Source organism: Pseudophryne corroboree, chromosome 1 (assembly GCF_028390025.1).
Source record: "Pseudophryne corroboree isolate aPseCor3 chromosome 1, aPseCor3.hap2, whole genome shotgun sequence".
Lineage (NCBI taxonomy): Eukaryota > Metazoa > Chordata > Amphibia > Anura > Myobatrachidae > Pseudophryne > Pseudophryne corroboree.
The window spans coordinates 260101801-260126509 of record NC_086444.1 but is presented as its reverse complement, the minus strand read 5'-3'; the positions used below and the strand labels follow the sequence as shown (position 1 = coordinate 260126509).

Here is a 24709-nt window from a genome sequence, read left to right as displayed (position 1 = left end):
TAATGAATTTGAAACGAGTGAAAAATAAAGCCCAACGAGCCTGTCGGGCATTCAGTCGCTTAGCTGATTCAATGTATTGAAGATTTTTGTGATCCGTCAAAACAGAAATGGTATGGGTCGCTCCTTCAAGCCAATGTCTCCACTCCTCAAAAGCCCATTTAATAGCCAGCAACTCCCGATTACCAACATCGTAGTTGGATTCAGCAGATGAGAATTTCCTGGACATAAAGGCACAAGGATGTAACTCAAGGGAATCTGGATCCTTCTGAGAAAGGATAGCCCCTACACCAACCTCCGAGGCATCTACCTCAACGATGAAAGGCAATTCTGGGTTGGGATGTCTAAGGACAGGGGCTGAGACAAAGGCTTGTTTCAAGGCCTGAAAAGATACTTTAGCTTCACATGACCAATTGGTAGGATCTGCTCCCTTCTTAGTGAGTGCCACAATGGGAGCAACTATGTCAGAGAAAGAGTGAATAAACCTTCTATAGTAGTTTGCAAACCCTAAAAAGCGCTGAATTGCTTTTAAGTTGGTGGGTTGCGCCCAACTCAGGATGGCTTGGAGCTTCTTAGGTTCCATTCGGAATCCCCGAGGGGAAATAATGTACCCTAAAAAGGATACCTCCGTGACGTGAAATTCACACTTCTCCGGTTTGGCATACAAGTGATTTTCACGTAATTTCTTAAGTACCTGACGCACCTGGGTAACATGTTGTTCTATAGAGTCAGAATAAATCAAAATGTCGTCTAAATAGACCACAACGAATCTTCCCAGAAACTCACGGAGCACATCATTAATGAGATCCTGAAAGACTGCCGGAGCGTTAGATAGGCCGAATGGCATGACCAGATACTCATAGTGACCTGATTGAGTACTGAATGCCGTTTTCCACTCATCCCCTGATCTGATTCTAATGAGATTATATGCTCCTCTCAGGTCAATCTTAGAAAAAATAACAGCCGAACGTAGCTGATCAAAGAGGACAGAGATCAGAGGCAGAGGGTAAGTATTCTTTACTGAGATTTTATTCAGGGCTCGAAAGTCAATGCAGGGTCTGAGGGAACCATCCTTCTTCTCTACGAAGAAAAAACCTGCACTTAAAGGGGATTTAGATGGCCTGATAAACCCTTTCTCAAGACTTTCTTTCACATACTCATTCATGGCCACAGTTTCAGGACCAGACAATGCATATAACCTTCCTTTAGGCAACGTGGCACCAGGAATTAACTCAATGGTACAATCATAAGGCCTATGGGGAGGCAAAATATCCGCATTGCCCTTGGAAAACACATCCAAAAAATCTTGGTATTCTCCAGGAATATGTGCGGACCTGGCAGCAGCTACTCGGATAGGAAGTGTAATACATTCTTTATCACAGATGGTACTCCATTGTAGGATCTCCCCAGACTGCCAATCTATGATGGGATTATGAAAGGCCAGCCAAGGGTGACCCAGAACCACAGGAACTGCTGGACAATGGGTAAGAAAAAACTCAATCTTTTCAGAATGTAGAGCTCCCACCGAGAGCAAAACAGGAGGTGTACATAGAGAAATAACCCCATTGGATAAGGGACTCCCATCTAAACCATGCATGGTGATACACCTACTTAAGGTTAACTGAGGAATACCTAAGGCCTTGGCCCATGTTAAGTCCATAAAGTTTCCTGCAGCTCCACTGTCCACAAAAGCAGAGACCGAGGAACAGAGGCTGTCATAAGAAACTTTAGCAGGAACCAATAGTGAATTATTTGAGGAGATGAGCTGTAGACCAAAGTGAACCCCCTCACTATTCACTTGGTCAGGAAGTTTCCCGACTTGTTTGGGCAACTACGGGCAAAATGTCCCTTACCTCCGCAGTACAAACACAGACCAGAATTTTGCCTCCTGGTTCTTTCTTCCGGAGACAATTTGGAGAGACCAATCTGCATAGGCTCCTCCATGTCTACCGGAACGGAAGAAACACAGGGAAAAGAAACTACAGATGCCCCTTTCTCAGTCCTCCGCTCTCTGAGCCTACGATCTATTTTAATAGAGAGCTCCATGAGTTTATCAAGGTTCTCAGGAGCGGGATACTGAAGGAGGCTGTCTTTTATAGATTCAGATAAGCCGAGGCGAAACTGACTGCGCAGGGCAGGATCATTCCAGCCACAGTCGTTCGACCAACGGCGAAACTCTGTACAATAATTCTCTGCAGGATTCCTACCCTGTCTTAGAGCACGCAACTGACTTTCTGCGGATGCCTCTCTATCAGGGTCGTCATACAATAGCCCTAAAGATTTCAAAAAGGCGTCTACAGACGATAAGGCCGGATCGTCTGTCTTTAAACCAAAAGCCCAGGTCTGAGGATCCCCCTGAAGCAGAGAAATTATAATTCCAACCCGCTGAGCCTCCGTACCTGAGGAAACTGGTCTTAAACGAAAATACAGTTTACAAGACTCTTTAAAATTAAAAAACTGTTTTCTATCCCCAGAAAAACGGTCAGGCAGATGCATTTTTGGTTCAGGGATGACCCTCGGGGAAGTCCGTAACAGATCTTCCTGTGAGCTTACCAGGAGGGACAGATCCTGAACCATCTGGGTAAGTTCCTGAATCTGACTAACCAAAAACTGGCCAGGATTTGGCCCAACACCGGTGGGATTCATGAGGCCGACAAAATTCTCCCAACTGGATAAGTGAAAAAATTAACTCCTGTTGAAAATTTTTTCTTTTGTTTGGCCGGTGATAATGTTACGATTCCTGTACTCCAGACTGGAGAAGATCTTATGGCAGAGATCTGAGTACAGGAATGAAATACAGGTTGTGGGAGCTGGAGAGCCTAGTAACCCCTGGCGCCCTAACTCCGTTGTCTCGCCCGTGTTATCAGAAATCCCCTGCGAGACTATGGTTGCTTGAGCCCATGGCAGCCGCGTTCGAAGGGCGGATTATGTCTGCCCAACCCCGATGCCCCCGCAGGTCTTAATGGGAGACAAGGGGAAGTCCGAGACAGGGTGATAACAAGGGGCCCTCTGACTAAGCAACCAAGCCAGGGGTTACAAGCTAACTAAACTAAATCAAAAGGTATGTGCGGACTAGCCGCCAGGGAAAAGGACAACCAAAGATCCACGGATCCGACACTCCTATCCGGCACCGCTGGACACCAGAGTGGATCTTGTGGAAGCGGAATCCTCCGCAAAGCTCCAGAACTAAAAATAAACACAATAATAAATAGTAGCGGACAAGCCGCAACACACGGCTGCGCCGCGACTCACGAACGCCACCAGATGTTAAAGGTGCTCGATCAGACTCCAGGAACAGATGGTAACTTCCGAGTACAGGATCACTGAGAACAGGAACAAACGAACAGACCGGGACTGGGAACTCTCTCTGCAGCAGAATCAGGCAAACAGGAAGCTATCACCGGCGTCTGTGAGGAGTCCTGGGAGTGCTTTTAACAGAGAGTCTTCCAATCAGCTGTTTGGAGGCTGATTGGATTAAATGCCATGCAGCTGACAAGCTGCATGGCCAGGGAAACAGATGAGTGATAATTACAACATGCCGTGCAGCTGCATGCTACACAGCCAGGAAACCAGTGATGATATAAACTTAGACCCAGCAACGGGGAACACGATCCGACAGTGGCGTCCCCGTTGCTAGGCGCCGGCTGCACTGACGAGCGGACCCTCGGCGCCTAACAATTTAATTCTTTGGAAACAGGAAAGGTAGCAGAAGATTTTGGTTTTACCGTGAAAAACAGTCTCTGCCGTGTCTGCCTCTTTATCATGGATATTTAGGACCTCTCTAATAGAGTAAATTTGGGCTTCTATTCCCTGAGAAAGCATACCATCCCCCACATCTACATCCACCATCCCTTCCTCCAGATCTGAATTTTCATGATCAGAATCAGAGTGGAGTACTTGTGCTATTGTACGCTTATGTGGAATAAGTACAGGGGACTGAGACCCTAGTCTGTGGTCTTAATGTGTAGTTACTAAATCAGCCATAGACTTCTTTAAAGAAGTCTCCAGCTTGGCCAAAGCCAGCTCAGTGGTTCCTGCAGACTGCTTCCCTGAGAAGGGACACTACATTGTGTGTACATCAATGATTCCTCTGGTGAAGTGGAAAACTTAGCATTGAATAACGGACAGAGACTTTTTGCCAGACATACTGTATAGTAGAATGCGCACGCGCACACACACGGAGGAAAAGGTTAAATGCACAGTTATCCCAAACAGCCTGAGACAGAAGGAGAGAGAAGTAGCACAATTGCCCCTATAGCTAAAAGCAATGCTTCGCTGGGCAGTGGACTAAGTACACAAGAAGAGGACTTAGTGTATATATATATATATATATATATATATATATATATATACATACATACATACACACACACACACATACATACACACATATAAATATATATATAAATATATATATATATATATAAATATATATATATATATATATATACACACACACACACACATATATATATATATATATATATATATACACACACACACACACATACACACACACATATATATTATACACACACACACACATATATATATATATATATATATATATATATATATTTATTTTATATTTGTGGCTACGACCTACTATAACCCCCTTGGTACCGGTGAGGTGCTGTGGAGGGTCCTGGGGGAGCAGCGCTTCCCTACAGCCAGCGTCTGAAAGCAGTGAAAATGTCGTGTCTGGTTCCGCTCTGACATGAAGCCCCGCCCCTTCAATAGGGGAGATGATGCAGCAGTGTGGTAGTCAGGTTTTAAGACTCTGTGATAGTGTAGGACCTGTATGAAGGTGGGGTACCTTGAATCGGTATACAGGCTTCCGTGCATTGGCCAATCCACCAACTAAACCCCCATCATTTATTTATTGAATTGTTGAGGATAAGTGAGTTTACTTTGGTGAGTGCTGGGTTCTCTGTTTGTATATATATATATATATATATATATATATTTATTTTATATTTGTGGCTACGACCTACTATAACCCCCTTGGTACCGGTGAGGTGCTGTGGAGGGTCCTGGGGGAGCAGCGCTTCCCTACAGCCAGCGTCTGAAAGCAGTGAAAATGTCGTGTCTGGTTCCGCTCTGACATGAAGCCCCGCCCCTTCAATAGCGCGGTCATCCTACTTTTTTATACTGACATGTCTCTATAATATATGAAAACAGGATTAAAACTCTGTTTCTACACCAGCGCCAGTGTGGGTTTTGATCTGAGACGTAGCCGTCCTCTTGTGGAGCGCTGTGTCTCTGTCTCCAAATGCCGCCAATGGAGCCGGCGACCCGCTACCCAGTTGCCGGCTCCGTACTCGCCACTCTTCAGCTCTGTTAGGGGTGGCGGCGTGCTGTGGGAATATATGCTCACCATCAGCGGTTTGCGAACAGTTCCCCCAGGAGCTATGTCCTGTCTGCAGGGATCGGGACCATTAACCCTATGAGAGGTTGGTACCGCCCTTCCCCCTAAGTCCCATGCAGCAGGCAGGCTGGTGCCAACCAGTCCTGCCTGAAAACAACAAACATAAAAATAAATGCAGAAAACACTCTGGAGCTCTAGTGGATGTGACCGACTGCTTCGGGCACATTTTCTAAACTGAGTCTGGTGGAGGAGCATAGAGGGGAGGAGTCAGAACACACTTTAAATCTTTAAAGTGCCAAGGCTCCAATAGGACCCAACTATACCCCATGGTACTAAGACCATCCCAGTATCCCTGAGGACATTAGAGAAATTGTATTTAAAAGAAGTAATGTAACAAAAGTGGATGGCACCTAGTCATTAGAGGAACATTCCTAGAATATCTTATTAACTTAAAAATACTTTGTATACATTTGTACAGAAAGGCTTAACATTCAAAAACAATTAGCACTTAAACAGCCTATCTGAAGCACGACCATTGTTTTGAGTGTAATTTCAGATAGCTCATGGTTATTAATTGTCCTCTCCTTATATCTCTACCTGCATCACTTCTCCCTTCCATACCACAGCAAAAATACATTCTTACAAGATATAAGGGGGGATACTCAATTGTTTGAAAAGTCAGTTGGGTGTCTATTTTTTCCTATCTAATAGACAGGAAAAAACAGACAGCCAACTGACTTTTCAAACAACTGAATATCCCCCAAGGAGTCCCTGCAAATTCTCTCAGAAGCACAAGGCTTTCTAAAAGTTATCCAGCACAATCCACAAAGACTAGATTTGTGATTATAGTCAATTTATATTGTGTAATTTTTTTATTATGTGGAGCACGTATTTATGATGTTAGGAGTGTGATGATTATAGCAAAATTTGTTTTAGACTCTCCAGTGGAAATAAACACCTGGACTTCTTGTTTCTTGGTGAATGTTAGTCACATTGTGTGTTCTGTTAAAGATCAATTGCTGTTCTATGCTGTTCTCTAGTAAAAAAAAAAGCACACTATGTTGCTCCAATCTGTGTGTAGTAGCATTAATACCAACATCCCCTGACGAATGCAACAGCCGACTTTTTCTCACTTTTTTTCTCCTCTCTCTTTAGCACTCACCACCCCTCATTTTCTTCTCTTCTCATTTCTATTCATCTATTTCTTTCTCCATTCCACCATTTATTTTTCTCCATTCCTTTACTGCTGCTACTCTCTCTTCAACCCTTATTTTTCAGGTTCTATATTCGACTCTCGCTCTTCCTGCTTGTCACCTTCAGTAACTGTTCCTCTGCGGGAACACCTTCAGTTCTTACAGTTGTTGTGGCACCGACCAGAACTGTTTGTAGCAGCCACATGTGCCTAGATTGTGTTTTTCAAATTTATGAAGTACTAGTGCAATTAAGTTTGTTCCCCCTTGTATGTGGCCTGTGCATCCCTGTGTGCCCTTTTCCTTTCTTCTATACTATTTTTGGTTGTGCATAACAATGTTATTGTTTGAATTTCAGCGCATGCATTTTCCTCTTACAGTAACTGTGGGAAATAACTCAATGACAACATGATGACAATTTGTAGCATTATATACATTTGAGGTGGTGGTGAGAGGAGGGAGCAGGAGGAAAAATTTACAGCAACCCTTGCCTGCCAGCTTTGTGTAAATAAATGCTCCCATAGAAATACCTTTATCTAAATATAGAATGTAATGGGCCCTACTCACTTGGCGATGTGCCGCCGAGGTGCCCGACGGCCGATACGGCCGACGAGCGACCCGGCGGCGGGGGGGCAGTGACGGGGGGAGTGAAGTTTCTTCACTCCCCCCGTCACCCGGCTGCATTGAAGTGCAGGCAAATATGGACGAGATCGTCCATAATGGCCTGCATGCACAGCCGACGGGAGACCAGCGATGAACGAGCGCGGGGACGCGCATCGTTCATCGCTTAAGTCTCCACACTGAAAGATATGAACGAGTTCTCGTTCATTTATGAACGAAATCGTTCATATCTTTCAGAATATCGCCAAGTGTGTAGGGCCTATTAGAGACAATATTTTTAAATACACTATACTGCACATAATAAAACAAAAAACAACAACAACAACTTTGAGGCTGTAGTCCCGATCCATCTTTTTCTAAATACAGATATTACAGACCTCCTTAATCCAAATAAAAAAATATTCTGGCTGAAATAGTTTTGTCATTAAAGATCAGGGGTATTCAACATGGGGCCCTCCAGCAGGATGCAGTTAAGTTGTTGGCGGTCGGAATCACAGGGTCAGGATACCGATGCCGGGATCCTGACCGCTGACGAGGCAGACAGCCGGAATCCCGGCTAACAGGGGCTATTCCCACGCGTAGGTGTCCAATACACTTACAGAGTGAGAATAGAATCTGTGGCCAGCAAAGCGAGCAACCGAGCCCGCCAGGAAACTCTTTGCGCTCGCCCCACTGACGGCATACTGACGGCCGGGATGCATCCGGTATATCATACTGAACCCCCTCCAGCTGCTGTGGAACTACACATCCCAACATGCCCTACCAGTTTTAGCATGCCTGAATAGCAAAACTGTGGCAGGGCATGCTAGGATTTCTGGTTCCACAGCAGCTGAAGAGCCGCATGTTGACTATCCTTGTTCTAGATCATCCTCCCTTGCTGTAAGAGCTCACAGCTGCAAGAGATATCTCTGTATTCAGGATTTGGCCAGTTTTACTCAAAAGTACCAGAGGAGACAAAGTTAAATTACTATTTCGTTTTAAAAGTGCAATAGGCAAGATAATAAAAAAATAAATAAGAGAAAAATACCTAGACGTAAGGTGTATTTTCACACATTCACGTGGCTAAACCTGGTGCTTAAGTAATGGATGCCTGATTGGAGCAACAACTGAACTGCTCTGATGGGCGTCTTTTACATTGGGTGCCCCAAAAACTTTAGATCACCCCCAATAAGTCCAAAAGAGGTTACATTATCCTTTAACAGCACACCTAATTCATATTTTCACAAATTTAAATCAGTTAGATACAGTTAGATAAAATTGGCCCAAACCGCAAACTTGTGGTCTCAAATGTTGCATTATTTTTATCTGTACACATTAGTAAGAATTTATGTTGAGTTAATCTCACCATAATGAAAAGTCCGCCATTTTGCTCAACCTCAGCAGTTTCAACAAGGATCTCTATAGCCTTCTTGGTGCCAATCGTTTTTACAACTCGCTGTATTAGATCTTTCTTGGGTTCATGAAGCCTACAGGAGAGAAAGAAACACATGAGAGCAGTCTTTCGTAGTATTTACATGGTTCAGAGTGATCATTCAGAGGAAGATAAAATGAAGTTCCGTCAGAATCTTGTGCAATACTACTAAGGGGTGTATTCAATAACTGTTGGAAGCTGCCGTCTTGTCGGAAAGATGGCGGCTTCCGACAGAAAATAGGTCGGAAGGGGTTCCGACCTATTTAATAGGGGCTGATTTTTTCCGACAAGTCGGGAATTCCGCCGATCCACGTGCTTCTGTCGGAAATGTGGCCAAATCTTTCCGACAAACTCAATCCGACTTGAAAAGAAGTCCGACTGAGGTGAGGAGACAAGCGGTGCTGCGGGCGGCTGGGGGAGCTGGCTGCGGGGGACATGTCAGCGCCCCCCCCCCCCCTGCTGCCGCAGACATGTCCCACCGCAGCCAGCTCCCACCGCAGCCAGCTCCCCCCGCCGGCCGTCGGCGGCCCGCAGGCACCTCTTTCCCTGCAGTGCCTCCCCCCGTCGCTCCAGAAATGTCTCCCCGCAGCCAACTCCAGTCGCCGATCACTGCTCCCCCCGCTGCCGTCCCGCTCACGGCCGCCGCCATCTGCACTACAGGTCGCTGCTGTCAGCGCATCCACAGCCGCTGACAGCAGCGGCAAGACAAAACCACTGCATAGGGGTTGTCTGATCCATTGATCCACTGAATGTCGGAATGGATACGACTCTTATTGAATATACCCCTAAGTGGGTAATTAGAGGAAGAAAAGCTTGCTTGTTTTTGCTAGTATCGCAATTAGGTGCAAGCTAAATTTATGTAATAAATGGAAATGAGCACACATACAGTTCACCTAAGTGAATTTTACAATGGTATTATTGGGACAGACAACACTTTCCTACGGAATAAATTGAATCAGCCAGTTAATGGATTAGAGGGTCATTCCATAGAAAGTGAAACCAAACTGACAAAAAATAATTTTTCAAAATCACTGCTTTTTCAAAGTAAATCACGGTTTCTTATACTAGTGAAGAGATATGTGGCAACAATAGTATTTCTGTAAATGCCAATCCTAATGAAGCTAGCTAATACTATTGGAAACAAATTCATGTCAATAACAGTATTTCAGGAGGAAGAGGACATTTTAAAGGGTTGTTATGATTTGATGGCAATAACGAGTTTTATGGCAAGAACTTACCTATGTTAAAACTCTTTCTGCGAGGTACACTGGGCTCCACAAGGAATGGACAATGGGGTGTAGAGTAGGATCTTGATCCGAGGCACCAACAGGCTCAAAGCTTTGACTGTTCCCAGAATGCATAGCGCCGCCTCCTATATCACCCCGCCTCCCTGCACAGGATCTCAGTTTTTAGTCAACCAGTCCAATGCAGTAGCAGGAAAAGAGACGACAACGGTTAGTAGCCACAACACCGCATTCTCGCGACAGGAGACGTGTCAGCGGCTAATGACATACCAACCCAAAGAAGCTAAGTGCGTCAGGGTGGGCGCCTTGCGGAGCCCAGTGTACCACGCAGAAAGAGTTTTAACAAAGGTAAGTTCTTACCATAAAACTCGTTTCTGCTGCGGGGTACACTGGGCTCCACAAGGAATGGACAATGGGGATGTCCTAAAGCAGTTCCTTATGGGAGGGGACGCACTGTAGCGGGCACAAGAACCCGGCGTCCAAAGGAAGCATCCTGGGAAGCAGCAGTACTGAAGGCATAGAATCTTATGAACGTGTTCACAGAGTACCACGTAGCCGCCTTGCACATTGTTCAAGGGTCGCACCACCTTGGGCCGCCCAAGAAGGTCCAACAGACCAAGTAGAATGGGCCTTAATGTGATCAGGAGCAGAGAGACCAGCCTTCACATAAGCATGTGCAATCACCATTCTAATCCATCTGGCCAGAGTTTGCTTGTGAGCAGGCCAGCCACGTTTGTGAAACCCAAACACAACAAAAAGAGAATCCGATTTCCTAATAGGAGCAGTTCTCTTCACATAGATACGGAGAGCCCATACCACATCCAAAGACCGCTCTTTGGGAGACAGATCAGGAGAAACAAGTGCCGGAACTACAATCTCCTGATTAAGATGGAACGAAGAAAACACCTTAGGTAGATAGCCGGGACGAGTCCTAAGAACCGCCCGGTCACGGTGAAATATCAGATATGGGGAACTACAAAACAAGGCACCCAAATCCGACACTCTTCTAGCTGAAGCAATAGCCAGCAGAAACACCACCTTAAGGGAAAGCCACTTAAGGTCAGCTGAACCACGAGATTCAAACGGAGACTCTTGTAACGCCTCCAAAACCACCGACAAGTCCCTAGGAGCCACAGGCGGGACATAGGGAGGTTGGATACGCAACACGCCCTGAGTAAAGGTATGCACATCAGGTAAGGTCGCAATTTTTCTCTGAAACCACACCGACAAGGCAGATATTTGAACCTTGAGGGAGGCCAGACGCAGGCCTAATTCCAGGCCCTGCTGAAGAAAAGCCAACAACTGGGCTATACTAAAGCGTCATAATCGTTAGATGCGCACCAAACAAAGTAAGAATGCCAGCCCCTGAAGGGAGTATTGCTCCAGCACCACTCCCTAACCTCTTAGACTGGCATCTGTAGTCAACAGGACCCAGTCGGATATCCCGAACGGACGGCTCCTGCACAGTTGTTGGTCCCAGAGCCACCAGAGCAGTGACAGACGGACCTCCGGAGTCAATGAGATCATTTGAGACCTGATCCGGTGAGGCAGGCCATCCCATTTGGCTAGAATCAGCCTCTGGAGAGGGCGAGAATGAAATTGAGCGTACTCCACCATGTCGAATGCTGACACCATAAGGCCCAGCACCTGCATCGCCGAATGTATAGACACTTGCGGACGAGATAGGAAGCAACGAATCCTGTCCTGAAGTTTCAGGACTTTCTCCTGAGACAGGAACAACCGCTGGTTGTGAGTGTCCAATAGTGCTCCCAGATGTACCATGCTCTGAGCAGGGATCAGGGATGACTTCTTCCAGTTGATGAGCCACCAGTGGGCTTGCAGAAACCAGACCGTCACATCTAGATGACGCAGGAGAAGTTCTGGGGAATTTGCCAGGATTAACAAGTCGTCCAAATACGGCAGTATCCTGACCCCTTGAAGGCGGAGTAACACCGTCATCACCGCTATGACTTTTGTAAAGACTCGTGGAGCCGTTGTTAAACCAAAAGTTAGCGCCCGAAACTGGTAATGGCAGTTGCCAATCACAAATCTCAGGTATTGCTGATGAGACACTGCTATAGGAACATGCAGGTAAGCATCCTGTATATCCAGGGAGACCATGAAGTCCCCAGGTTCCAAGGCCAGAACTAAAGAGTGAAGGGTTTCCATCCTGAACTTGGAAACCTTCACAAACCTGTTCAACGCCTTAAGGTTGAGAATGGGCCGGGAGGACCCATTCGGTTTCGGGACTAGAAACAGCGGAGAATATTACCCCCGGCCCATCTGCGCAAGAGGCACCTGTACTACGACTCCTGTATCCAGGAGGGTCTGTACCACCGAATGTAGAGTGTTCGCCTTTGTCTTGTCCAACGGGACATCTGTCTGGCAAAATCGATGAGGGGGTCGGTTTTTGAAGGCTATGGTGTAACCTCGTGTGACGACTTCCCGTACCCAGGCATCTGAAGTGGTCTTCAACCATTCCTGGGTATACCCTAGAAGCCGGCCCCCCACCCTGGGATCCCCCAGAGGGAGGCCCGCCCCGTCATGAGGCAGGCTTATCTGTCTTGGAAGCTGGCTGACAGGCCGCCCAGGCTCTTTTGGGCTTAGGCTTACCAGGTTTGGAAGTGTGGGCCTGCTTGTTGTACACCTGACCTTTTGCTTTACCTGAAGGACGAAAGGGGCGAAAGGAAGTACCTGTAGCCTTCGACACAGAAGGAGCAGTACTTGGCAGACAGGCAGTTTTGGCAGTAGCCAAGTCAGCCACAATCTTATTTAAATCCTCCCCAAACAGAATATCTCCCTTAAAAGGGAGTGCCTCCAGGGTTTTTCTAGAGTCCAGATCCACAGACCAGGATCTCAGCCACAATATCCGGCGAGCCAGGTCTGATGTAGTAGAGGCCTTGGCTGCCAGATACCGGCATCAGAAGCCACCTCTTTAATATAACGAGAAGCCGTGACAATATAAGACAAGCATGGTCTAGCATGGTCTGAGGAGATTTCAGCATCTAACTCCAAGGCCCATGCTTCAATGGCCTCTGCAGCCCAAGTAGCTGCAATAGTGGGCCTTTGTGCAGCACCCGTGAGGGTGTAAATCGCTTTCAGATAACCCTCCACACGTTTATCCGTAGGCTCTTTTAGAGAGGTGACGGTGGTGACCGGTAGAGCTGAGGAAACCACCATCCTAGCCACATGTGAGTCCATTGGAGGAGGTGTTTACAAATTCTTAGCTCCAGCGTGAGGGGATAGCGAGCTAGCATCTTCTTTTGAGGCACAAACTTCGTACCCGGGTTTTCCCAGGGTTCCTGACGTATATCAATTAGGTGGTCAGAGTGAGGTAAAACTTGTTTAATCACCTTCTGACGCTTCAACCTATCTGGTTTCTTAGGAGGAACGGATGGCTCGGGATCATCCGTAATCTGTAAAATTAAATTAATAGCCTCCAAGAGATCAGGAACATCCACATGTGAACCACCCTTCCCATCAGCCATATCTAAGTCAGAAACTGTGGGGTCAGTGTAAGTGCAGTCTTCATCCGACGAGGTGTCAGTGACAGCAGTGGATTGTGAGGAGACAAGCGCTCGCATAGAGGACCCCTTGGACATAGGCGAGCGACGGTCAGACTTTTTAGTAGTCAGGGACTGGTTCAACTTCTTTATTTGAACAGATAAATCGTCCGCCCACGGCGGGCTAGCTGCAGGGTCCACAAACGGTTGTACCGGCATTGGGGGTCCCATAGGGGGTGTTCGTTTATGAACTAGCGTATGCAGAAGCGTGGAAAAAACGGACCACGGCGGGTCATTAATTGCCCCCGTTGCCACCGTCCCACTGGGGGGCAAGGAGCACCCAGAACCAGAGCCCAAAGCTGCTATATTCTCCTCATAGGTATCTGCGGCTTCAGCAACACCGGCAGTGTGTTCAGCCCCAGAACCGTTAGGGCTAAAACACACTACACGGTTGTTGCCGGCCGGGAAAAAGCCGGACGGCTTTTTCCCGTGCCGGCATTGTAGTTAACAGTGTGAGGGGTAGGGTCCCTTCACACTGCACGGCCCCGGCCCGGCTGCCGGGTTGCAGCCGGGTCTCACCACTGGAAGGTCCGGCGGCCGGGCGGCCGCCGAGCCGTCCTTGGAGCCAGTAAACCATGTGTGTGAAGGGGAGCTTTCACACACAATGGTTTTTTCTGAAGCCGTGTCTGATGCTGCGCATGCGCACAGCATCACACACGGCTCAAAGCCGTCCTGTGTGACAGACACTGCCGGTTTCTCCCGGATGGCAAAAAGCCGGTCAAACTTTGTCCGGCTTTTTGCCATCCGGGAAAAACCGGAGTGTGTGTTACAGCCCTTACCCTCAGAAGCAGACATGATATAACTTGCAGTATCAGGTAACACAGTACAATTTGTCAGCAGCACGATACCTCTAGCCCAAATCCCTGCGCAGTGTAGTCAGCACCAGCAGAGATAAAGGAGAGATATGGTGACTAAATCACAGAGAAAAAATAAGAATTTACTTACCGATAATTCTATTTCTCGTAGTCCGTAGTGGATGCTGGGAACTCCGTCAGGACCATGGGGAATAGCGGCTCCGCAGGAGACAGGGCACAAAAGTAAAAGCTTTAGGATCAGGTGGTGTGCACTGGCTCCTCCCCCTATGACCCTCCTCCAAGCATCAGTTAGGATACTGTGCCCGGACGAGCGTACACAATAAGGAAGGATTTTGAATCCCGGGTAAGACTCATACCAGCCACACCAATCACACTGTACAACCTGTGATCTGAACCCAGTTAATAGCATGATAACAGCGGAGCATCTGAAAAGATGGCTCACAACAATAATAACCCGATTTTTGTAACAATAACTATGTACAAGTATTGCAGACAATCCGCACTTGGGATGGGCGCCCAGCATCCACTACGGACTACGAGAAATAGAATTATCGGTAAGTAAATTCTTATTTTCTCTAACGTCCTAAGTGGATGCTGGGGACTCCGTCAGGACCATGGGGATTATACCAAAGCTCCCAAACGGGCGGGAGAGTGCGGATGACTCTGCAGCACCGAATGAGAGAACTCCAGGTCCTCCTCAGTCAGGGTGTGCCCCTGACCAAGTATCAGCTCGGCAAAGTTGTAAAGCCGAGACCCCTCGGGCAGCCGCCCAAGATGAGCCCACCTTCCTTGTGGAATGGGCATTTACATATTTTGGCTGTGGCAGGCCTGCCACAGAATGGGCAAGCTGAATTGTACTACACATCCAACTAGCAATCGTCTGCTTAGAAGCAAGAGCACCCAGTTTGTTGGGTGCATACCGGATAACAGCAAGTCAGTTTTCCTGACTCCAGCCGTCCTGGAAACTATATTTTCAGGGCCCTGACAACATCTAGCAACTTGGAGTCCTCCAAGTCCCTAGTAGCCGCAGGTACCACAATAAGCTGGTTCGGGTGAAACACTGACACCACCCTAGGGAGAAACTGGGGACGAGTCCGCAGCTCTGCCCTGTCCGAATGGACAATCAGATATGGGCTTTTTTGAGACAAACGCCGCCAATTCTGACACTCGCCTGGCCGAGGCCAGGGCCAACAGCATAGTCACTTTCCCTGTGAGATATTTCAAATCCACAGATTTGAGCGGTTTAAACCAATGTGATTTTAGGAATCCCAGAACTACGTTGAGATCCCACAGTGCCACTGGAGGCACAAAAGGGGGTTGTATATGCAGTACTCCCTTGACAAACTTCTGGACTTCAGGAACTGAAGCCAATTCTTTCTGGAAGAAAATCGACAGGGCCGAAATTTGAACCTTAATGGACCCCAATTTGAGGCCCATAGACACTCCTGTTTTCAGGAAATGCAGGAAACGACCGAGTTGAAATTTCTTCATGGGGCCTTCCTGGCCTCACACCACGCAACATATTTTCGCCACCTGTGGTGATAATGTTGTGCGGTCACCTCCTTCCTGGCTTTGACCAGGGTAGGAATGACCTCTTCCTGAATGCCTTTTTCCCTTAGGATCCGGCGTTCAACCGCCATGCCGTCAAACGCAGCCGCGGTAAGTCTTGGAACAGACATGGTACTTGCTGAAGCAAGTCCCTTCTTAGCGGCAGAGGCCATGAGTCCTCTGTGAGCATCTCTTGAAGTTCCGGGTACCAAGTCCTTCTTGGCCAATCCGGAGCCACGAGTATAGTTCTTACTCCTCTACATCTTATAATTCTCAATACCTTGGGTATGAGAAGCAGAGGAGGGAAGACATACACCGACTGGTACACCCACGGTGTTACCAGAACGTCCACAGCTATTGCCTGAGGGTCTTTTGACCTGGCGCAATACTTGTCCAGTTTTTTGTTCAGGCGGGACGCCATCATGTCCACCTTTGGTTTCCAACGGTTCACAATCATGTGGAAGACTTCCCGATGAAGTCCCCACTCTCCCGGGTGGAGGTTGTGCCTGCTGAGGAAGTCTGCTTCCCAGTTGTCCACTCCCGGAATGAACACTGCTGACAGTGCTATCACATGATTTTCCGCCCAGCGAAAAATCCTTGCAGTTTCTGCCATTGCCCTCCTGCTTCTTGTGCCGCCCTGTCTGTTTACGTGGGCGACTGCCGTGATGTTGTCCCACTGGATCAATACCGGCTGACCTTGAAGCAGAGGTCTTGCTAAGCTTAGAGCATTGTAAATTGCCCTTAGCTCCAGTATATTTATGTGGAGAAAAATCTCCAGACTTGATCACACTCCCTGGAAATTTTTTCCCTGTGTGACTGCTCCCCAGCCTCTCAGGCTGGCCTTCGTGGTCACCAGCATCCAATCCTGAATGCAGAATCTGCGGCCCTCTAGAAGATGAGCACTCTGTAACCACCACAGGAGAGACACCCTTGTCCTTGGAGATAGGGTTATCCGCTGATGCATCTGAAAATGCGATCCGGACCATTTGTCCAGCAGATCCCACTGAAAAGTTCTTGCGTGGAATCTGCCGAATGGAATCGCTTCGTAATAAGCCACCATTTTTCCCAGGACTCTTGTGCAATGATGCACTGACACTTTTCCTGGTTTTAGGAGGTTCCTGACTAGCTCAGATAACTCCCTGGCTTTCTCCTCCGGGAGAAACACCTTTTTCTGGACTGTGTCCAGAACCATCCCTAGGAACAGCAGACGTGTCGTCGGAAACGGCTGCGATTTTGGATATTTAGAATCCACCCGTGCTGTCGTAGAACTACTTGAGATAGTGCTACTCCGACTTCCAACTGTTCTCAGGACCTTGCCCTTATCAGGAGATCGTCCAAGTAAGGGATAATTAAGACGCCTTTTCTTTGAAGAATCATCATCATTTCGGCCATTACTTTGGTAAAGACCCGGGGTGCCGTGGACAATCCAAACGGCAGCGTCTGAAACTGATAGTGACAATTCCGTACCACGAACCTGAGGTACCCTTGGTGAGAAGGGCAATTTGGGACATGGAGGTAAGCATCCTTGATGTCCAGGGACACCATATAGTCCCCTTCTTCCTGGTTCGCTATCACTGCTCTGAGTGACTCCATCTTGATTTGAACCTTTGTATGTAAGTGTGCAAAGATTTCCAATTTAGAATAGGTCTCACCGAGCCGTCTGGCTTCAGTACCACAATATAGTGTGGAATAATACCCCTTTCCTTGTTGTAGGAGGGGTACTTTGATTATCACCTGCTGGGAATACAGCTTGTGAATTGTTTCCAATACTGCCTCCCTGTCGGAGGAAGACGTTGGTAAAGCAGACATCAGGAGCCTGCGAGGGGGAGACGTCTCGAATCTCCAGTCTGTACCCCTGGGATACTACTTGTAGGATCCAGGGGTCCACTTGCGAGTGAGCCCACTACGCGCTGAAACTCTTGAGACGACCCCCCACCGCACTTGAGTCCGCTTGTACGGCCCCAGCGTCATGCTGAGGACTTGGCAGAAGCTGTGGAGGGCTTCTGTTCCTGGGAATGGGTTGCCTGCTGCAGTCTTCTTCCCTTTCCTCTATCCCTGGGCAGATATGACTGGCGTTTGCCCGCTTGCCCTTATGGGGACGAAAGGACTGAGGCTGAAAAGACGGTGTCTTTTTCTGCTGAGATGTGATTTGGGGTAAAAAAGGTGGATTTTCCAGCTGTTGCCGAGGCCACCAGGTCCGATGGACCGACCCCAAATAACTCCTCCCCTTTATACGGCAATACTTCCATTTGGAATCTGCATCACCTGACCACTGTCGTGTCCATAAACATCTTCTGGCAGATATGGACATCGCACTTACTCTTGATGCCAGAGTGCAAATATCCCTCTGTGCATCTCGCATATATAGAAATGAATCCTTTAAATGCTCTATAGTCAATAAAATACTGTCCCTGTCAAGGGTATCAATATTTTCAGTCAGGGAATCCGACCAAGCCACCCCAGCGCTGCACATCCAGGCTGAGGCGATCGCTGGTCGCAGTATAACACCAGTATGTGTGTATATACCTTTTTAGGATATTTTCCAGCCTCTCAGCTGGCTCCTTGAGGGCGGCCCTATCTGGAGACGGTACCGCCACTTGTTTTGATAAGCGTGTGAGCGCCTTATCCACCCTAAAGGGTGTTTCCCAACGCGCCCTAACTTCTGGCGGGAAAGGGTATACCGCCAATAATTTTCTATCGGGGGAAACCCACGCATCATCACACACTTCATTTAATTTATCTGATTCAGGAAAAACTACAGGTAGTTTTTTCACACCCCACATAATACCCTTCTTGTGGTACTTGTAGTATCAGAAATATGTAACACCTCCTTCATTGCCCTTAACATGTAACGTGTGGCCCTAAAGGAAAATACGTTTGTTTCTTCACCGTCGACACTGGAGTCAGTGTCAGTGTCTGTGTCGACCGACTGAGGTAAATGAGCGTTTTACAGCCCCTGACGGTGTTTGAGACGCCTGGACAGGTACTAATTTGTTTGCCGGCCGTCTCATGTCGTCAACCGACCTTGCAGCGTGTTGACATTATCACGTAATTCCTTAAATAAGCCATCCATTCCGGTGTCGACTCCCTAGAGAGTGACATCACCATTTCAGGCAATTGCTCTGCCTCCTCACCAACATCGTCCTCATACATGTCGACACACACGTACCGACACACAGCACACACACAGGGAATGCTCTGATAGAGGACAGGACCCCACTAGCCCTTTGGGGAGACAGAGGGAGAGTTTGCCAGCACACACCAAAACCGCTATAATTATACAGGGACAACCTTTATATAAGTGTTTTTCCCTTATAGCATTTTAATATATATATATATATATACATACATATCGCCAAATAAGTGCCCCCCCTCTCTGTTTTAACCCTGTTTCTGTAGTGCAGTGCAGGGGAAAGCCTGGGAGCCTTCCCACCAGCATTTCTGTGAGGGAAAATGGCGCTGTGTGCTGAGGAGAATAGGCCCCGCCCCCTTTTCGGCGGGCTTCTTCTCCCGTTTTTCTGAGACCTGGCAGGGGTTAAATACATCCATATAGCCCCCAGGGGCTATATGTGATGTATTTTTAGCCAGAATAAGGTACTATCATTGCTGCCCAGGGCGCGCCCCCCCAGCGCCCTGCACCCTCAGTGACCGCTGCTATGAAGTGTGCTGACAACAATGGCGCACAGCTGCAGTGCTGTGCGCTACCTTATGAAGACTGAAGAGTCTTCTGCCGCCGTTTCTGGACCTTCACTTTTCGGCATCTGCAAGGGGGGTCGGCGGCGCGGCTCCGGGACGAACCCCAGGGTGAGACCTGTGTTCCGACTCCCTCTGGAGCTAATGGTGTCCAGTAGCCTAAGAAGCCAATCCATCCTGCACGCAGGTGAGTTCACTTCTCTCCCCTAAGTCCCTCGTAGCAGTGAGCCTGTTGCCAGCAGGACTCACTGAAAATAAAAAAACCTAACAAACTTTTACTCTAAGCAGCTCTTTAGGAGAGCCACCTAGATTGCACCCTTCTCGGCCGGGCACAAAAATCTAACTGAGGCTTGGAGGAGGGTCATAGGGGGAGGAGCCAGTGCACACCACCTGATCCTAAAGCTTTTACTTTTGTGCCCTGTCTCCTGCGGAGCCGCTATTCCCCATGGTCCTGACGGAGTCCCCAGCATCCACTTAGGACGTTAGAGAAATACGTAAAACAGTATATCTTTGTGAAAATCTTATATTAGATAAAACCTGACGCACCAAGCCCCCTCAGGTTATAAAATATAGGGATAGCAGGTTGAGTGAAAGACACGAAGTGGACACCACTCAGCTATCAAATGCACACACAAATAGTCACAGTTTGTACAATACAGAGGTTATTACTAACAATAATACTGCACTGGACTAGCTTACACAGCTATATAACAATAGATATAACCGTACACAGTAAGAACTGGATGTATATCACAGGGTAATTGTACTAGGAAACCCTGACTAAATGCACTCTTTCTTAACTAACACTGACTAAAAAAGGCAGGTAGAATACTTAAGTGTCTTGTAAAGTCACAGCACTGAAAACCAGGCGGCTTTACATAGGAGGATTTGCCCAAGCATTCCCAGGAACAGTGAGCTGAGGGATAATAGCGCCGCAGACACTGCCAGGGAGCGAAGGAGAGACAGATATGCAGCTCCAGGGCGGGAACATTTGCAGAAAATGGCGCGCTGGGGGAGGGGCTTCAGGTCCAAGCTCTATCCCCCTGCTGGCAAAACCACCGGGTACTGTGGGCTCTAATAAAACGTTTTAGAGAGAAAACCTGACCTGTCCCATGCCCTGGTGATCTAGTTAGATCGCCTGTACTGCCACAGTGTCCACCGCCAGCGCGCACGGATCGCGATAAAGACCGGGTCCTGCAAGCGGGACCCACTTACCACCTCCCGAAGCGCGGCGACGCGACCCCGGGGAGAGCCCCCATCGTGTGTGCCTGACAAGAAGAAAACCGGCATAGCTGTAGTTACCCAGCAACCAGGGCTCGGGAGTGTACAGCGCCGCTGGGGAGAGCCGGAGCTGCAGCCGTGAATGTCCACTGACATGTAACACTGCTGCTGCCCTTGAAGTCTTCACTTTTTTCCTCAGAAAAAAAGCTCTTCTTAGGGCTGCCTGGAGCAGCCCCTCTGTTAAGTGCCTGCTACTGCAGCACCAACTACAAAACTGAGATCCTGTGCAGGGAGGCGGGGTGATATAGGAGGCGGCGCTATGCATTCTGGGAACAGTCAAAGCTTTGAGCCTGTTGGTGCCTCGGATCAAGATCCTACTCTACACCCCATTGTCCATTCCTTGTGGAGCCCAGTGTTCCTCGCAGAAAGTTTTAACAAAGGTAAGTTCTTGCCATAAAACTCGTTATTGCCATTAAATCATAACAACCCTTTAAAACGTCCTCTTCCTCCTGAAATACTGTTATTGACATGAATTTGTTTCCAATAGTATTAGCTAGCTTCATTAGGATTGGTATTTACAGAAATACTATTGTTGCCACATATCTCTTCACTAGTGCATACCTTTACTCAGGGCGTGTTGCGTATCCAACCTCCCTATGTCCTGCCTGTGGCTCCTTGGGACTTTTCGGTGGTTTTGGAGTCGTTACAAGAGTCTCTGTTTGAACCTCTTGGTTCAGCTGACCTTAAGTAGCTTTCCCTTAAGGTGGTGTTTCTCAGGGACGTGCAGTCAGGGGAGGCAGTGCCTCCCCTGCCATAAATGATTAGAATAATATAAAGAAGATACTTATGACACATATTCTGTGTCATAAGTTATTTCTTTATATTATGCTACCCATTTCAGCTCTTTTCATCAGTTTGGGAGGCACTGATAGCAGTGCCTCCCGTCATCAATAGAAATGGGCTAAAATGGGGGGCGGGGCCAAGGACTGGGCCATAAAAGCCCATTGAAAAATCAACGGGGTAAGCGGCACTTATGCAAGTGCCTCGTTGACAGGGGAACCCGCCCCTGTCAGCGAGGCAGATGTGATTGGACAGCGGATCCAGTACTGGATCCGCTGATCCAATCACCGGTGGGCTGAAGCGGCGACGGGACCCGGCGCTGCTGTCGCGCTATCACGTCTGGACAGTAGCACGGGCAAGTGAAGCGGCGGCGAGACCCGATGTTAGAGCTGCACTGCATGTCAGGGAAGCAGGCACTACGGAGGCAGCGGGCTGGGGACCATGCGGCGGCGCTGGGCAGCGCTGTAACTGCAGCTCACCTTGATCATCCCCCGCTCTCCTCACAGCAGCACCTGCACCCTCTGGAACGGGGCCCATCACCACACAGGCGAGGTGGTGGGGTTGTTGTTGTTGGTGGGTGGGTGGGGAGGGGGGGGGGCAGTTGTACTGGGTGGGAAGTGACTGGGAAGCTCACCCTCAGATCACCTGTACAGCAACTCACCTTCAGATAATCAGGGGATGAGCTGCAGTCCAAGTGATCTGGGGGTGAGCTGCAGTCCAAGTGATCTCGGCCAGATCACTTGGACTGCAGTTCACCCCCAGATCACTTGGACTGCAGGGACAATGAGGAATAAATAAAATAAATGTAAAATATATATATATATATATGTATATATCAGCCGCCCGCCGCTGACCAACGCTCACTGCTGTACGCTGCACCGCCACTGAAAGCTGACCACCGCAGACCACAACTGGCGGTGGTCAGAGGGACATCAACGCCGCAGCAACAAAGGACAGCTTAGTACCGCCGCATCCCCCGCAGACCATGGGCTCCTCCACCGCCGCCGCCGACAGTCCCTTCCACACCTCCGCTGCACATATCAGGTAATGTTTCCCTGCTTCCCTATGTCCTCTGCTGTCACTTTCCCTGTCTCTTCTGTCACTCTCTCTGTCACTGCTGTCACTCTCTCTCCCTGTCCCTGAATTTTGTCTCATACCGTGTGCTGTAATGTGAATTTCGTCTCATACCGTTTGCTGTAATGTGAATTTCGTCTCATACCGTGTGCTGTAATCTGAATTTCGGCACATACCATGTGCTGTTATGTGAATTTCACCTCATACCGTGTGCTATAATCTGAATTTCGGGTCATACCGTGTGCTGTAATGTGAATTTCGACTGATACCGTGTGCTATAATGTGAATGTCGGCAGATACCGTGTGCTGTAATGTGAATTTCACCTCATACCGTGTGCTATAATCTGAATTTCGGGTCATACCGTGTGCTATAATCTGAATTTCGGGTCATACCATGTGCTATAATCTGAATTTCGGGTCATACCGTGTGCTGTAATGTGAATTTCGGCTGATACCGTGTGCTCTAATGTGAATTTCGGCTGATACCGTGTGCTGTAATGTGAATTTCGGTTCATACCGTGTGCTATAATCTGAATTTCGGGTCATACCATGTGCTATAATCTGAATTTCGGGTCATACCGTGTGCTGTAATGTGAATTTCGGCTGATACCGTGTGCTGTTATGTGAATTTCTGCTCATACCGTGTGCGGTTATGTGAATTTCGGCTGATATCGTGTGCTGTAATGTGAATTTCGGCTCATACAGTGTGCTGTAATGTGAATTTCGGCTCATACTGTGTGCTGTTATGTTAATTTCGGCTCATACCATGTGCTATAATGTGAATTTCGGCTCATACCGTGTGCTGTAATGTGAATTTTGGCTCATACTGTGTGGTATAAGGTGAAAGGGGCACAGTATAGTATAAGGGGTCCTACTACACTGAAGGACACGCCCCCATTTGAGTGGCCATGCCCCCTTTTCTGGAGACGCGCGCATAACCAGTGCCTCCCCAGCCAATGTCCTCACCGCACGTCACTCCGTTTGAATCTCGTGGTTCAGCTGACCTTAAGTGGCTTTCCCTTAAGGTGGTGTTTCTGCTGGCTATTGCTTCAGCTAGAAGAGTGTCGGATTTGGGTGCCTTGTCCTGTAGTTCCCCATATCTGATATTGCGTCGTGACGAGGCGGTTCTTAGGACTCGTCTCGGCTTTCTACCTAAGGTGGTTTCTTCGTTCCACCTTAATCGGGAGATTGTAGTTCCGGCACTTGTTTCTCCTGATCTGTCTCCCAAAGAGCGGTCTTTGGATGTGGTATGGGCTCTCCGTATCTATGTGAAGAGAACTGCTCCTATTAGGAAATCGGATTCTCTTTTTGTTGTGTTTGGGTTTCACAAACGTGGCTGGCCTGCTCACAAGCAAACTCTGGCCAGATGGATTAGAATGGTGATTGCACATGCTTATGTGAAGGCTGGTCTCTCTGCTCCTGATCACATTAAGGCCCATTCTACTTGGTCTGTTGGACCTTCTTGGGCGGCCCAACGTGGTGCGACCCTTGAACAATTGTGCAAGGCGGCTACGTGGTCCCCTGTGAACACGTTCATAAGATCATATGCCTTCGGTACTGCCGCTTCCCAGGATGCTTCCTTTGGACGCCGGGTTCTTGTGGCCGCTACAGTGCGTCCCCTCCCATAAGGAACTGCTTTAGGACATCCCCATTGTCCATTCCTTGTGGAGCCCAGTGTACCCCGCAGCAGAAAACGAGTTTTATGGTAAGAACTTACCTTTGTTAAAACTCTTTCTGCGAGGTACACTGGGCTCCAGAAGGCGCCCACCCTGACGCACTTAGCTTCTTTGGGTTGGTATGGCATTAGCCGCTGACACGTCTCCTGTCGCGAGAATGCGGTGTTGTGGCTACTAACCGTTGTCTCTTTTCCTGCTACTGCATTGGACTGGTTAACTAAAAACTGAGATCCTGTGCAGGGAGGCAGGGTGATATAGGAGGCGGCGCTATGCATTCTGGGAACAGTCAAAGCTTTGAGCCTGTTGGCGCCTCGGATCAAGATCCTACTCTACACCCCAATGTCCATTCCTTGTGGAGACCAGTGTACCCCGCAGCAGAAAGAAATGTTTTGTAAGGATGCGGTCAAGATACCAGCTGTCGGGATCCCGGTAGTCAGAATGCCGGCGC

General features: G+C 48.2%; 1 protein-coding gene across 1 annotated transcript in view; it reads right to left on the bottom strand.

Annotated features, from left to right (window-relative positions):
* Positions 1-24709, bottom strand: part of PHAX (phosphorylated adaptor for RNA export) — a 169338-nt gene that overhangs the window by 32511 nt on the left and 112118 nt on the right. The window contains exon 3 of the mRNA XM_063964236.1: positions 8522-8642. Coding sequence (XP_063820306.1) covers positions 8522-8642 — 121 coding nt within the window. The remainder of the gene's footprint in view (positions 1-8521; positions 8643-24709) is intronic.